The sequence below is a fragment of the Sycon ciliatum genome, chromosome 2, assembly GCF_964019385.1.
Source record: "Sycon ciliatum chromosome 2, ocSycCili1.1, whole genome shotgun sequence".
NCBI classification, from domain to species: domain Eukaryota; kingdom Metazoa; phylum Porifera; class Calcarea; order Leucosolenida; family Sycettidae; genus Sycon; species Sycon ciliatum.
The window spans coordinates 47519580-47534579 of NC_088644.1; the positions used below are offsets into that span (position 1 = coordinate 47519580).

Below are 15000 nucleotides of genomic sequence, written 5' to 3' on the forward strand. Positions count from 1 at the left end.
TATTTCCGGAGGGTTTTTCAATGACGTTTTACTGCTTTCACCCCGAGGCCCAATTACACTCAGTTATTATTATTATTACACTATTCCAGTAAATTCGCACTCACACACACTTGCACATGCATGTCCATTGTCACACTGCACTTGCTGAATTTCCTATCATTTTCTCACCTCACCTATAGTTTTTATTACCTGTGCAAATTTTTCCTAAGTTTGTGCTATTTTTCTGACTATGCTTGTACAGTGTGTATCGGTTATAGCGTGGTCGAGTGAAAGAATATACTGCCTACAAGAATGAACTCTCATATTTTCATAATCATAACATGAGTTTCATGCGTATATTTATTCTTACAAGCAATGTTATCGTGTAATAGAATAATTATATCGATCCTAAGAATGGACTTTGTGTAGCAAAACATGCCAGATTAGAACAAAGTGTATCGCCTGTAGTAATAACATCTGCCCGATACAGTTCTGAACCGACTCGAATTGCATCATATTATAATGCTGCAAGTGCATCTGTTGTCGTCATGCAACTCATGTTGCTCAGCCACATGGTGAACCTACCAGGTATGCAGGCTATGGCCCAGTATGGGACGACTTTGGAAGTACGAGCAACCGCATACACAGCAGCACTACGTTGCATGTATGATGATCTTCCTGGCTCTGCGCACGTGCAAATGATACGTCACACTATATTTATCGCGCGTAAGAAATATCGGAAATAAGAATAGAAAGTCGTTTTTCAAACACCCACGCTATAACCGATACCTACTGTATCCTCATTGTTTCACTCCACGTGTATAAAAAAATTGTAGTTTCATCATTCTCTTTAGTCACGAATTCCATTGATAATTGTGACAAGAAAACGTTCTGGAATACATTATTCGTCCCCATGGTTGTGATATGAGTGCGCATTTAGTTATATTCATTGCATTATTATTATTAGTTAAAATTTTGAATAGGGCAATCCCCACAGGCCTACGGCCTTTTTACAGGGTGCCTTATGTGATCACATACAGATTTGAGGAATAGTGAAAACGAGGAGCAAGAGCGAATGTCAGCTGGGAGAAAATTCCAACGGTCAGAAGCCAGAAAGCGAATAAGCCATAACGATTGCAATTACACTGAGTTGCAAAATAATAATTCGAACAGAAGCAAGCAAGGTACAACAATGATGGAGGTAAACTGGGGCAGGGCTGGCCTACCTCCAACAGAGAGCTGGCCGGTAGTGCCATCGGATGAACTGTTACGACCCGTGTTATCCGTCCGGTTCTCAAAAGCCAGCACACCTGCAGCCATGGGCGAGTTAGCAACTTGTCTCTTCCCACGACCTGGCACATCGCCAGCTGCACTGGACGGGTTCGTAGGCATTTTGGCAGTACCGAAATCGGTTACAAGACCAAACCTGCTGTACTCAACGCCAACGGACTGTACTGATCATTCTGTAGGTGTTGTGTTGCAACCACTTCCTCCCTTTTCTCTACTAATACTAATGATTCATTGTGATCTGTTCAAGAAAGTCACAATTATTTCTTCTGACACTGACACCATGGCCACAGTCTGTAGACTACTGAGAATCGAACCTATCCATCCTGCTTGCGCGGCATGATGCATGCACAGGCGCGAGGCGTGCATGCTTTTCATCATTATTTTTGTTGATTTTCATTCCATTCGCAAAAAAATAATCGCTCAAGTTTTTTGTTCCATTTTCGAAAATAATTTTAAAATAATTAATTAGTTTCACCGCTCAACGCTACTTAGTCTTTGTACGTCACGGTACCCGTAGACCTACGTGCAGGCAGCGCGCGCCGTGTTGTTCCACGCGCGCGCCCGGTTGTACAACTAACAATACTCTTGTAGATCCTCAGACCAAGTACGAGGTGATTTGGCTTTTTTTAACATGGTTGTAAAATGACGTTTTTTCAGCCACTTCTAGGCGCTAGGCAAGCTACGTCCAAATGAATTGTTGCCGAGGTGAAAGTGCTATCCTTCATGCCCGTTGTGTCAAAAAATGGGAATGATCCCACTTTGGAAAGTGTCTTGAATCATGCCCTACTTTCATAGTATTCTCAGGATTTAAATCATTGGTGTAAAATGGCATCACAAACTGAGATATTCGGTCATCAATGTTCTGAAGTTGATAGAATTAAATTCACTTCAAGGATTGCTAGTGGATGAAAATTAATCTGTCAACTGCATAGTATGCTGCGAAAGCTGTGTTTTTGAATTTATAACTAGTGGCTGTGTCATACGGTAGAATTGGATAGGTAGCATAGCATCGCAGCCATGTTTTCGTTCTCACAGAGTGTATTCCGTGACCTACTGTTCTTCATTGTTGTCTTTAGTGATGGCAAGACGGCCTGACCTCGTCCAAATGCCCTGCTGAAGCAATTCACTGCCCCCCTCGTCCATTCAGGGGCTTATTTTACACATTTTACACATTTTACACAAAATGGCAAAGCACTAGGCCTTGGCGGATTCTGCCGGCAGAAAAATTGGCAGAATTCGGTACTTTTTCTGGCAAGTTTCATGCATGTTTGGTATGTGGATAAAGAAATGGAGCAGAATTCGAGGAACTGCACGCCATAAGGTTTGTATGGTTCTGCCAATTTCACTGCTTTTCGAGCAGAATCTGCCACCTTTTCGAGCATTATCCGCCAGGGCCTACAAAGCACCCACCACTAGTTATACCGACTGGCAGGGAGAATTAAAATTTATCATATGCACCAAATTTTCTGGTCAATGTTGAATTTGCCACCACCCATGTTTCGATACAGCTATCCGGAGCAGAGAAACAGCCAGAAGAAAAGCAAATTTTACACATTTGTTAAAAAATGCCAAATGTTTAAAAAAAGCCAAATCACCTCGTACCTGGGAGCTCGGAGTCGTAAAACGCACGTTCTCCGTCCACCTGCACAGAGTACTAGTAGTACTAGTATACTGTATTGGTCCATGATCCACTCGAGTAGACTCGTGATCGTTGTGCACACATCCGCACACTCACTCATACCGCTGTACCGGTACGTACATGAACACGTTATACCATAATTACGGTATTGCCGGTGACGAGACTGACGACCGTCCGAGTCGGATGTTCAAAGAGGAGGTTCAGCTTCTAGGAACGCAGTGCAGCCACTACGACTCACTGGTAGACTGCAAAGCACCATGAAAAGGCGGAGCCACAGCCCTCTCTCCCTTTTCACTCTGTTACCGACTGTTAGGGGTAAGCGGAGGGGTAAGTGGAGGGGTAAGCGGAAGGGTAAGTGGAAGGGTAAGCGGAGGGGTAAGTGGAGGGGTAAGTGGAAGGGTAAGCGGAGGGGTAAATGGAGGGGTAAGTTGTTGTTGTTGTTGTTGTTGTTGTTGTTGTTTATTTTACTAAATGGAGGAGTAAGCGGAAGGGTAAGTGGAAGGGTAAGCGGAGGGGTAAGCGGAGGGGTAAGCGGAAGGGTAAGCGGAGGGGTAAGCGGAGGAGTAAGTGGAAGGGTAAGTGGAGGGGTAAGCGGAAGGGTACATGGAGGGGTAAGCCGAAGGGTAAGTGGAAGGGTAAACGGAGGGGTAAGCGGAGGAGTAAGCGGAGGGGTACGTTGAGGGGTAAGTGGAGGGGTAAGCTGAGGGGTAAGCGGAAGGGTAAGTGGAGGGGTAAGCTGAGGGGTAAGCGGAGGGGTAAGCGGAAGGGTAAGCGGAAGGGTAAGTGGAAGGGTAAGCGGAAGGGTAAGCGGGGGGGGGGGGGGGGGGAAGCGGAGGGGTAAGTGGAGGGGTAAGCTGAGGGGTAAGCGGAGGGGTAAGCGGAAGGGTAAGTGGAGGGGTAAGGCCGCGGTCACACATGAAAAGCTTGCACCGCTTTTGCGGAGGCGAAAAGCAGAACTACCGCAGCCGCTTTGGCGGACCACACGATGCAGCGGTCACACATACATGTAGACTACTGTGCTCCTCAACGCTCCGCTTTGGCGGAGAGAATGCAAATGCAGCACGACCTATGAAATTTTAGATGTTCTTGTCCGAGTTGAAGCGCCTTCGCTTGTACAAGTGCTGACAGGCTGCTGAATGTCTCCTGTCAAGTACACTCGTGGATTTGGGGCGCATTCACTGCGGCCCAGTACAGGTGTATTTGAATTATTATTACTAGTTTGGTTTACATCAATATCAAATTCAAATAGTTGTATAGCAGGGTGTCGTTCTTGTCCGAGTTGAAGCGACCTTCGCTAGTACAAGTAGAGCTATCGTGGATCGCTGACAGGCTGCTGAATGTCTCCTGTCCTGTCAGTCCAGGTGTATTTGAATATTAGTTTAGTTTACATCAATATCAAATTCAAATAGTTTTATAGCAGGGTGTCGTTGCCTCCTCCATGATCCATCATCGACCCCAGCGACTGCGTGGATGCCTGCAGTTGCAGTGAGGGTGTGGCAGAGTACTCTACTACTCCCTGGTTGCAGTCCTAGTGTTGCATACTCTGGTGGACGCATTGCTTGGAGAGAGAAGGAGAGAGTTGGAGATCGTCCGCGATCGGGGCCAATGAGTTGGGAGACGGATCCCTCACCAACTATCCACTCATAACGATGCAGTATCGTTTGCGAGATCTCCAGAACGTACAGTACATAGGCAAAGAAGAACAATATGAAAACTGAATACCAAACGGCAACCAAACAACACCAGAACTCAGCGCAGAAGTAGCACACCAAACTCCAAAGCCATCACCACGCAGGTTCCGCCAAAGCGGATCCGCGATAGCGGAGGTTCCGCTCGCATATTTTTGGCGTAGCGAAATCCAAACTTTCCGCCAAAGCGTAACTTACGCCTCCGCCGTTGCCGAGGCAACGGCGGAAGCGTAAGCTACGCTTTGGCGGAACCGCCAAAAAAAGTGCATGTGTGACCGAGGCCTAAGTGGAGGGGTAAGCTGAGGGGTAAGCGGAAGGGTAAGTGGAAGGGTAAGCGGAAGCGGAAGGGTAAGTGGAAGGGTAAGCGGGGGGGGGGGGGGGGGGGGGAAGCGGAGGGGTAAGTGGAGGGGCAAGTGGAGGGGTAAGCGGAGGGGTAAGTGGAGGGGTAAATGGAGGGGTAAGTGGAGGGTGTTGCGAAACCACAAGTTCTCAAGAGTGAAAGGCCTTCTCGCTTGTGACGTTGTGTTCGTTTCAATGCAGTTGTATCCCGACTCCGCCGTACCGCTGATGTTTACGACGTAGTATACGCCATAGGCACTATGTGCGGTTTGCTGTGTGCGCTGTAGTTGTATGTTATAATTATTATGCTTTTCTCATATACGCTGTCATTTTCACGCTATAACTACCTGGTGGTTTTAGTGTTAGTTATTCATTGTTATAGTCGATGGAAGTAAAATATACTGTCAAGAGTGAATAGTTGTCCTCGTGCCGTGTGGAGTCGTTCGTTCCTGACACTTTAGAGAACCAGAGGGTTCACAACATTTGGCGACCACGCCAGGATACGAAGCGAGCATGGCACAGGAACTATGGATCATTGAAGCCCGCTTTATCGCCAATGGAATTCTGTTAGGATTGGAAGGCGATGAGTTGAGGGAACATGTGAAGAAGAGGCTCCGACAGTGCGAGGAGTTTGAAAAGCGCAGTGCTAGACGGCAAGAGGGTGCACTCTGCACAGAGTTTAACGAAAAGCTCAAGAAGATGAACGAGCGCATCGCCGTCAGTACATATGAGGAAGCAAAGCGAGATTTCATCAGTGTCATTCAACCAGGTCAAACATGGCCTAGTAGTAGTAGTACCAAGAGTACACTCTTGGCATTATCCGCCGAGGGCTAGCCACTACTGCCAGGGTCACTACTGCCAGGGCCACTACTGCCAGGGTCACTACTGCCAGGGCCACTACTGCCAGGGCCACTACTGTCAGGGCCACTACTGCCAGGGCCACTACTGCCAGGGCCACTACTGCCAGGGCCACTACTGTCAGGGCCACTACTGTCAGGGCCACTACTGCCAGGGCCACTACTACCAGGGCCACTACTGCCAGGGCCACTACTGCCAGGGCCACTACTGCCAGGGCCACTACTACCAGGGCCACTACTGCCAGGGCCACTACTGCCAGGGCCACTACTGCCACTGAGCTTTGTGCGTTCAATAAAACACCTTTTACTGTTTTAGTAGGACTGCTGTGTTCAAATTGATTTTTACCTTTTCTATTACTAGCATTGGAATTGATTTTTGTATTTCAAAGTAGTTTCAAAGTTATTGAATTATTTGAATAATTTTAAGGCCAGCGCCAGTGCCGGCAGTGGTGCCAGTGCATCAGCATGGTGGTCAGGCTGGTTGCCGTTTTGCCTTGCTTGCTGTGACACTACTACTAGTACTAGTACTAGTCACCTGGTCACGACATTATAGACACTACGGAGGATTAGCAAGACGAAATTCGCGTTCGCGTTCGCAAACATTTTTCAGTTCGCGAACTGGATTGCGAACTTTCGCATTTTTCGTTCGGAAAAGTAGTCGGAACACGAATCGTGGATTCGTGTCAGGGCAGTCATAAATTTACCACGCTGTACTGCCTACGTCGTGTCAACATCATCATGCATGTGCGAATTCTGTTTGCTAATCCTTCTCATAACGCGAATTCCGTCACTGAGTTCGACTTTCTTTGGAGAGCGAACGCGAACGCGAATTTCGTCTTGCTAATCCTCCGTACTGTCAGTGACCATAGTGACAGCTCTCAGAGTCAGGGGATGCCAAGGCAAGAACTGTTGTCAGTGTTGACCGTTGCCACGCAGATCGAGCTGAACTCGGACTACTGACTATTGTCACGTATTGTCTCTATTGACTACACCAGAGATCAGTAGAGTCTAGAACTATGACTAGACTAAGAAGTAAGAGTGTGCTCACGGCTGTTAGCTGCACTTGGATCGCGGCAACTTAGTTTTCTGCACGTGAACCATGAAAAATCAATGCATGCTCATGCATGTTCATGCATAACCAGTCAGCTGGCCTGCTCGCCCACGCATTTGACAGGTAACAATTCCATCAAATTTGAGATATCGCTTCGTTCTAAGTCTCAAAACAGTTCTAAAGTCACCAAACCACGCTGGTAATCGATGGCTATTCAATGTTAACATCTTCAGGAAGACTTCAGCCGTTTCCCGAGAGTTTGGGCATCGTTGCCGTTATTTTTCACGGTGTTCTTCTTCCTCCTGTCTGGAGCTGCAATTGCATCCTGGAATTATTTGAAAGGTATTTCGTGCGGGCTGTGGGGGGTTCCAACAGGCATAAACTGACATCGCTATAGGATAACTGGTAACTTTCACCCTTCAAGGAGGTAGAGCAATGAGAATTTTTTTGTGGCGGTCGTCCAATTTTTGTGGCGGTCGTGGCTGTATTTGTGCACTTCCAAGGCTTTCATTCTGCCTGATACTACTCTGTACTGTATGGGAATCGTTGTTTAGACACATGTAGCTGTCTTATTTGGTAGATCTGCTGTTTTCAATCACTTGGGACACTTTGTCTAGCCTATTTGTCTTTCGTTCGTGCCATCTATCAGTTTTGTGGGGTGCCTTGACCTGTATTTGTGAAGTTCTCGAGTAAAGACCCTAATTCTTGACTGGAGTCACGTCTTGAATTGAATTTGCTGCGTGAGCCCTCGTTCACGCAGTTGTACTTATCGTAATAGTCAATATCTGCTTGCTGGACGGACTAGCGGCTAGAATAGGGATGACCAAATGGTCCAAGTGTGTACTAGTACACGATTATTGTTTCCATCACCGTGAAATGCTCGTTGTGGAATTGCAGTCGTCTGCCTTTGGCACTGAGGACATGAGGAGAGTTGATTGTTACTTCTGCTCAGCAATGAAGCGATCATCAGCTCTCTTTGTTCTAATTATTGAGAGGACATACCGGCATCGCAATCAAGTAAAGATTAGGCAAACCTCGCCAACCTCCAAAGAGAGTCGAAGATATTTTCTCCAAATGCAAAGACGATCTTTGTGAGTTTGTGACTTGCATTTGCGTGCATACATGAGCAAGTCACGGACCACGGCACGTGCGCGGTTACCATGCCATCTCGAACCGACGCCATCTTTCTAAGTTGCCGCTTCTTGACAGCCGTGTGCTGCGACAGCATCCGTTGGCAAGTGAGCGAGCAAATAATTCGAAATGAGACTGTTCTGAACGTTCTGAACACTGTCACTTTGTCAGCTTTTTTTTACCCTGCCGCAGTGCAGTGCTGGATCATGACATGGATCATGATGCTGTCCCAAGTCTCCGGACACTGTACAATAGTCATGTAGATGTAGGGAGTATGGGCGGTCAACTACCGGGTAATAAATGAACCAACCAGTAAGCAAATAGCTTGTGTCGGAAATTTGATGTTTGAACTTCTTCCCAATCTGAAAACAAGCGTCCTCCGGTGCCTGGGTACTGCTTAGTACGCGATAGTCTTGCAGGGAGTGCAGGTGTGTGCTAGTGAACCAGGCCTGCTGGAGTTGCACTTGTAGCGATGGACGCGTTCCGGAGGTAGCCCGCAAAGGCGACACTCGACCACTGACTTCGTCCGCTGTGTGTCGCTACTGTTCCGCCTCAGTGCGCGTATGTGTCACGCCCGACACGACGACAGGACTTCAGTTGAATGGTAAGAAGCGACTCGTTCCGCATTTTTTTAAATCTTGCTCCAGCCAAGGCACATGCTGTCGTTATTATAAAAATAGGATTGGCTTTGTTGGCTGTGTGGTCATCGTCAGTCTAGTCGAGTCTCTAGCCCGGCGGCAGGGACGGCGGCTTGCAAGTGGTGTGCTTGGTGAAACGGTTGGTCTACGGCCGTAACGGCACCCATTCCAGCTGCCTGATAGTTCCAGTTCCTGGCGAGATGTGATACGTTGACTAGAGGGTGCGAACATGTTCTTCTCCTAAACCAGGGATCATCGCTAGTGAAGGTACATGTAGGCTTTGTAGCGTGCATGGAGCGGCATGTAGTGTGTACGTATGGAACCGAAAAGGCAGATCACTTTAGTCGCACTGCCAGTACAAGCTGCAGGAGCACAACATTTCCACCTGTGACTGTGTCTCTGTCAGCTGCAGGGGAGAGATAGGAACACAGAGTTTAAGTGTAGAGATGGGGATCCTGCGATAGGAGTGATGAAGACATCATGTGATGGGAGAGATGGGAACACAGCGTTGGGGGAGACAGCGGGACACAGAGCCAGGGAAAAAATGAGAATATTCGGTGATGGCGAGACCGAGGGCCAGGCAGACTGAAGCTGTGAAGGGAGAGAAAAAGTGACAGACTGTGGGCGGGGAAGGATAGACCAACTGAAGGCGGACAGGGGCAGATAGGTCGACGGCAGGGACAGTAGGGAAGGAGGGACATAAAGATGAGGGAAGGGGCAGAATGAGAGACAGAGGGGGGGGGGGAGAGGGAGGGGTATTGACAGAGGGATGGAGAGACGCGCAGAGGGGCAGACACATGCAGAGGGAAGGAGAGACACGGGCAGGACATCACTCCAAGCCTTCGTCACTTGGCCTGCAAGAAAGCACCATTGCGTAGCTGCTAAGTAGACAGTGCTGTGGGTAGGGATGAAACAATTATACCAAATACTCGAGTACTCGCTCGGTTTTTTCAAAAATAATCGTACTCGGAATAAATCAGAGTACTCGTTCATACATGGTACATGCATTTGCCACAGACATCTTCAGTTTCCGAGCAGCAGTCGGCAGATATTGATGTGCAGACTGTGTGGTGAACATTTGTTCACGAGTAGAGAGAGCCCAAATGACCCACCAACCAATAATACCCGAGAAAAATGACTGCTACTCGGTTCGATCAGGGTTGTATCATGTGATTGTAAGGCCCTTGGTGTGCAATTTTTAGGAGATGAAGAATACTTGAATATTCGTTCGGAGAAAATCAGAATACTCGAACCTGGGATCTCAGTGCCAACTTTCACCCCCATTTTTGGGGAATTCCCCCCTCAAGAGTTGGGCTTCAGTAGACTAGCAAAAATTGCACTCCATGAACACAGTCACTGCATGAACACAGTCACTGCATGAACACAGTCACTCCATGAACACAGTCACTGCATATCACAGTCACTCCATGAACACAGTCACTGCATGAACACAGTCACTCCATGAACACAGTCACTGCATGAACACAGTCACTCCATGAACACAGTCACTCCATGAACACAGTCACTGCATATCACAGTGCTTCGCGGCAGCCCGAACATCACTGAGGATAAGAACTTGCAGTGACACCGGCTCTGTCTCCAATGATACACACCTCATGAGGTCTCAGCTACCAGCATGAGTCATGCAGTGTTGAACATTGAGTGATGGGAGCTACGCATCAAGAGCTATTAATTTTGCTGTTCACAGCGGTGTTGCCTCCAAATAAGTCAGTCTGCTATCTATAGGGCCCTCGTGAGGTGCGTTCGAGCGAGGAGTGGTGCTGTCTTGCAAGTTTGACCAGATACCGGAAGGCCAACATGTTCACCAGTTACGTCGGCCTGAAGATCGCTCTTCTCCGTGTGCGAGTGTGTGTGTGTGTGTGTGTGTGTGCGTGTGTGCGTGCGTGTGTGTGTGTGTGTGGGTACATGTGTGTGTGTGCGCGTGTGTGTGTGTGTGTGTGTGTGTGTATGTGCACGTGTGTCTTCTATCTCAGATTCTGTGATCACTCCTTGCTCACACAGCCTGTGCAAGCTCCAGCAGCAGCAGCAGCAGCAGCAGCACGACTATCGCACACATTCTGATGTTCACCATCATGGAGTGTTCACGTCAGGGTGCTGTCCGTCCGGGCAGTAGGTCAATACGTCGTCACATGACCATTGCTACCACTGCTGCAGCCGCCACTACTCTACTGTGCCTGCTCTGCGCAGTCTTACCCAGTCCATGCACAGGTGAGTGTAGTAAGACATGTGATGCATGGGTATGCCTGAGTTGTTGATATTTTATTATTTTACTCGGGCACCCAACTGACTATAGTCTTACAGGGTGCCCAAGGAATTCAGTGAAAAGGTGATTTAGTGAAACCTGTCTTAGACGACTACTCAAGGTACAGTCAGACCTCGCTTATCCGGTCCTCTTTTATCCGGATACCTCGCCATCCGGAAGAAAATCGTTGGTTACCGATTTACAGCAAATGCAATGCATACATACAGTATGTGTGTTCGATTATCCGGTTCCCTCGCCTATCCGGATATTTTTATGGAAAACGGATGGGTGTGGTCAAGAGAGGTCTGACTATACCTTTAAAATGTGGTCTCTGTTATCCAGGGGAGTTTTACTGGAAACAGTATCCCTGGCTGTGTCCTGGTGGCAGTGGTCTTCTGGGACAGGTGGTTGCCTTATCCGAGTGGTCGCCTTGACAGGTTTACTGGAACATTATTCATAGGTGTAGAGAAGCGAGCTGTGGATGGCAGGATGTTCCATGAATCTGCAAATGAACATGATAGACCCTCCAGACCAATAGAGCTGTAGAGTACGAAGAGGACTCATACTCCCCGGCACAACAGACAACGGGAACGGGTAGTTGGGAAGACATTTATTACAGACGAAAAGATGGAGACAAACGAACGAAACGACTACATTACGGGAGAGAGAGGCAAGAGATCGAGTGAGGGCGGCAAGATAAAGGGCCTGGTTAGCTTTGGCAAATATGGGCGCGCAAGTAGCTACCCAGGCCAACGGAACAAAATACAGGTAGACTCCCTCTAATTCGAATACGGTATAATTCGAACATTCCGTGTAATTCGAACTTTTTCGTCGTACCGATCTTCTGCAAGTCACTTCAAGTCAAAATCTAATGCATAATTCGAAGTACGGAAAGTGCGCCGGTTGGATAATTCGAACCCAGTCTTCGTACAGAAGAGCTGTTTACAGTACATTGGCTATGTCCTTTGAACGCTTATTTCGAAGTGAGATTGAGTTGCTATCCTTGTAATTCGAAGTTCATTCTTTTCTCCTTCTCTAGCCAAGAGTAGCTCAAAAATCGATTGATGGTCCGCTGCAGGATCGACTATAGCGTTCAAGAAACCCACCTTCTCTCGAAATTTGATTCAAGCCCGTGCGAGGCAAATTGCAAATGTTTGATTGAAGACGACTTCTTCCAGGTGGCTGACTCTCTTCGCGGATCTCGATGGCCTTTCTTACCGCGCCAGCTCGTGCGCGGAGATGTTGGCGCACAACAACACTATTGTCGTAAATATTGTCTATGCCTTTGCTCCACTTCCGTTCTTCAGAACGACGTGCTGCTGTCCAACGGCCTTTCATGACGCGGATTAGGCAGCGCAGTTCTTTTCCGTTGAAATTGTTTCAGGAAAGCTGCAGTAACTGACAACTTCTTCACTAGAACTTAGAAGATGAAGATAATGTCAAAATGATTTTGTGTCGATCCAGTGTTTTGATAATCCATTGTACATGACCGCGTACCGGTACGCGGTACGACCACCTATGTTTCGTTGATGCAAATAAAAATGTGCCAAAAATATTCAGCATGCGATTTCAAGCATTTTGACATACATATCAGTGCATAGGGCTGTATTTGGATAATTAGAAGTTCCGGATAATTCGAAGTTAGGGCCTGGCAATTTGAGGTTCGAATTAAAGGGAGTCTACCTGTATGACAAAAGGAGACAAAAGGTGAGTACGAGGGTGCATGCAAGCCAGCTTGGAAAAGGTTGTAGAACGTACGGGAGGAGGTACCTAACAGAGCTTTGCGTTCAGCGCAGCTGCTTGTTCGTAGTCTATGCCGCACAGGTCAGTAGTCCATGTAATGCATACCATGCATGTATGCAGTCGCATGTGCTCAGTCCATCATGCATAGGTCAGTTGTGCGTGTATGCAGTCGCATGTACTCGAGGAGAGGGCAGCTGCATGAATGGCGGCAGCAAAGCAAACAGTGAGTTGAACACTCAACTCCCATGGAACATACAGTCAGACCTCGTTTAACCGCACACGTTTTCCACAAAAATATCCGGATAGGTGAGGAAACCGGATAATCGAACACACATACTGTATGTGTGCATAGCATACGCTGTCCATCGGTAACCAACAGGGTTTCTTCCGGATGGCGAGGGATCCGGATAAAAGAGGACCGGATAAGTGAGATCTGACTGTACTACGCATACTCCTATTTGTTTTCTAGAAGTGCCTGGCCCTTTGAATACTTTGCCGAAACACATACACTCAATACATTGGTGCATGATATCAAATCTGTGTCTAGCTTATCTATGTACATGTACAGTGGTTGTGTGACTCGGTGGATACCGGCTGTGTGACTCGGTGGATACAGTGGTTGTGTGACTCGGTGGATACCGGTTGTGTGACGCAGTCAACCATCAATGTGATTTAATCACGCATAGCATGATCCGTGAATGGTTAGGCTGTGACTCTCCTCACCCTGCACCCCCCCCCCCCCCCCACACACACACACACTCTATATCCATGTACAGGTCAAGTAACGGAGGAGACACCACCTCCAACGTTCCCACCGCAGTTTACAACTGGCACTACGGTTGCTTCAACGACTGCACCACCCACACAGGCAGTGGCAACAACCCTGCCACCCACACAGGAATTGCCATCAACTCTATCACCAACGCAAGGAGTACCTTCCTTTCCAACGGCACCGGAAATGTCAGGACCTCCCCTGTTCTCCTTGTTTATCCTTCAAGGTCCGCCAGCCAATGTAAGTGGAATCAAATAAGTGAGGTGGAGACAACAATTTAGTAATTCTAATGAATAATAATCAATTCCGGGGTCATCCCGCACAACAATCAAGTCTCAAAAGAATTATTTTTCCAAAATCGATTTTCTTGTCACTGTCATCAGTGGATTTCTAAAGAGACTTTGTTGTTGTGTGGGATTGCCGCGTAAGTGGAGGAATCCTTCAAGTAGTTCCTTCCCACTCCGTTGCATCACGGTGCAAAGTGACCACGCCAATAATGGAGCTTGAACCCGGGAAGGGTAAACGTCACGGTATTTATACCCTTTCCTGGGGCAACGCAGGGACTACCCACCCACCCAACCCCCCCCCTTCATTTTTTATATTTTTTATTTTACTAGAGCCACGTAAACCCGTTATGTGTGAGCCATGAACAAGGGGAGTGGTGGCGTGGTCTGGGATGCTCTGCCGACCTTGGGTCTTGGCTTCATCACAACCGGGCGCGCCAATAGCAGAGAGAGAGAGAGAGAGAGAGAGAGAGAGAGAGAGAGAGAGAGAGAGACTTCCTGGGTCAGAGCAGACACTACCCACCCACCCCCCCCCCCTTTCCTGGGTTAAAATCAGGTACTACACTTGCTAATATGAATGTATACGGTATTACCCCCCCCCCCCCTCCCCCCGACCCCATCCCCATACGTAGGTCAAGTTGGTTACACTAGTGCAGCTATACCCCCCCCCCCCCCACCTTCCCCTTCTTTGATCAAATCAGATACACCAGTGTGTACTCCAACCTCAACCCTAGTCCTGGGTCAAGCCAGCTTCACCAGAAAATCTCTCCTTCCTGGGTCACAGTGACGACACCAGTCGAACTCCCCCCCCATTAGCCATCCCTTCCAGGACCAAAGCAACCACACAAAAAGTACCCCCACCCCCCCCCCCCCCCCACCCCTCATTTGTTGATGAAAAGTAGGATGGACATCACCACCGTCATCACCCTGATGTGGCTTCTGTGCCATGTGAGTTATTGGCCCTCACCCCCCCCCCCCTCCTGTGGCTTCTGTGCCATGTGAGTTAATAGCCCTCACCCCCCCCCCTCCTGTGGCTTCTGTGCAATGTGAGTTAATGGCCCTCTGCATGTGTCTGTGTCTGTGCGTGCGTTCATGTCCTTAGGTGGACCTGTTACGAGGGGATTATTTCCTCTTTACATGCGTTGCCGGCGGTTTCGTCAACCAGCCTACGTTCGAATGGCAACTTGATGGAAGCAAGGTAGGAATTGCTACCGTGTTTTGCGGAGTACAAGTCGCACTTTAAACACTAGTGGTACACATCTGCATCTGCCGCTAGGGTTTACCGGGTGTTAGCTAGGGTTTACCGGGTGTTAGCTAGGGTTTACC

The 15000-nt window shown here is 48.1% G+C and overlaps 1 protein-coding gene across 2 annotated transcripts in view; it reads left to right on the forward strand.

The window, feature by feature from the left end:
• Nucleotides 1-8275: 8275 nt before the first annotated feature.
• Nucleotides 8276-15000, forward strand: part of LOC135810272 (protein sax-3-like) — a 41455-nt gene continuing 34730 nt past the window's right edge. The window contains exons 1-4 of one of the 2 annotated variants that reach the window (XM_065323752.1): nucleotides 8276-8578; nucleotides 10607-10841; nucleotides 13395-13630; nucleotides 14777-14872. In XM_065323752.1, coding sequence (XP_065179824.1) covers nucleotides 10694-10841; nucleotides 13395-13630; nucleotides 14777-14872 — 480 coding nt within the window. In that variant the 5' untranslated portion in view covers nucleotides 8276-8578; nucleotides 10607-10693. Of the gene's footprint in view, nucleotides 8579-8626; nucleotides 8880-10606; nucleotides 10842-13394; nucleotides 13631-14776; nucleotides 14873-15000 lie in introns of those variants that run through there. The other variant, XM_065323754.1, reaches the window with a different exon arrangement.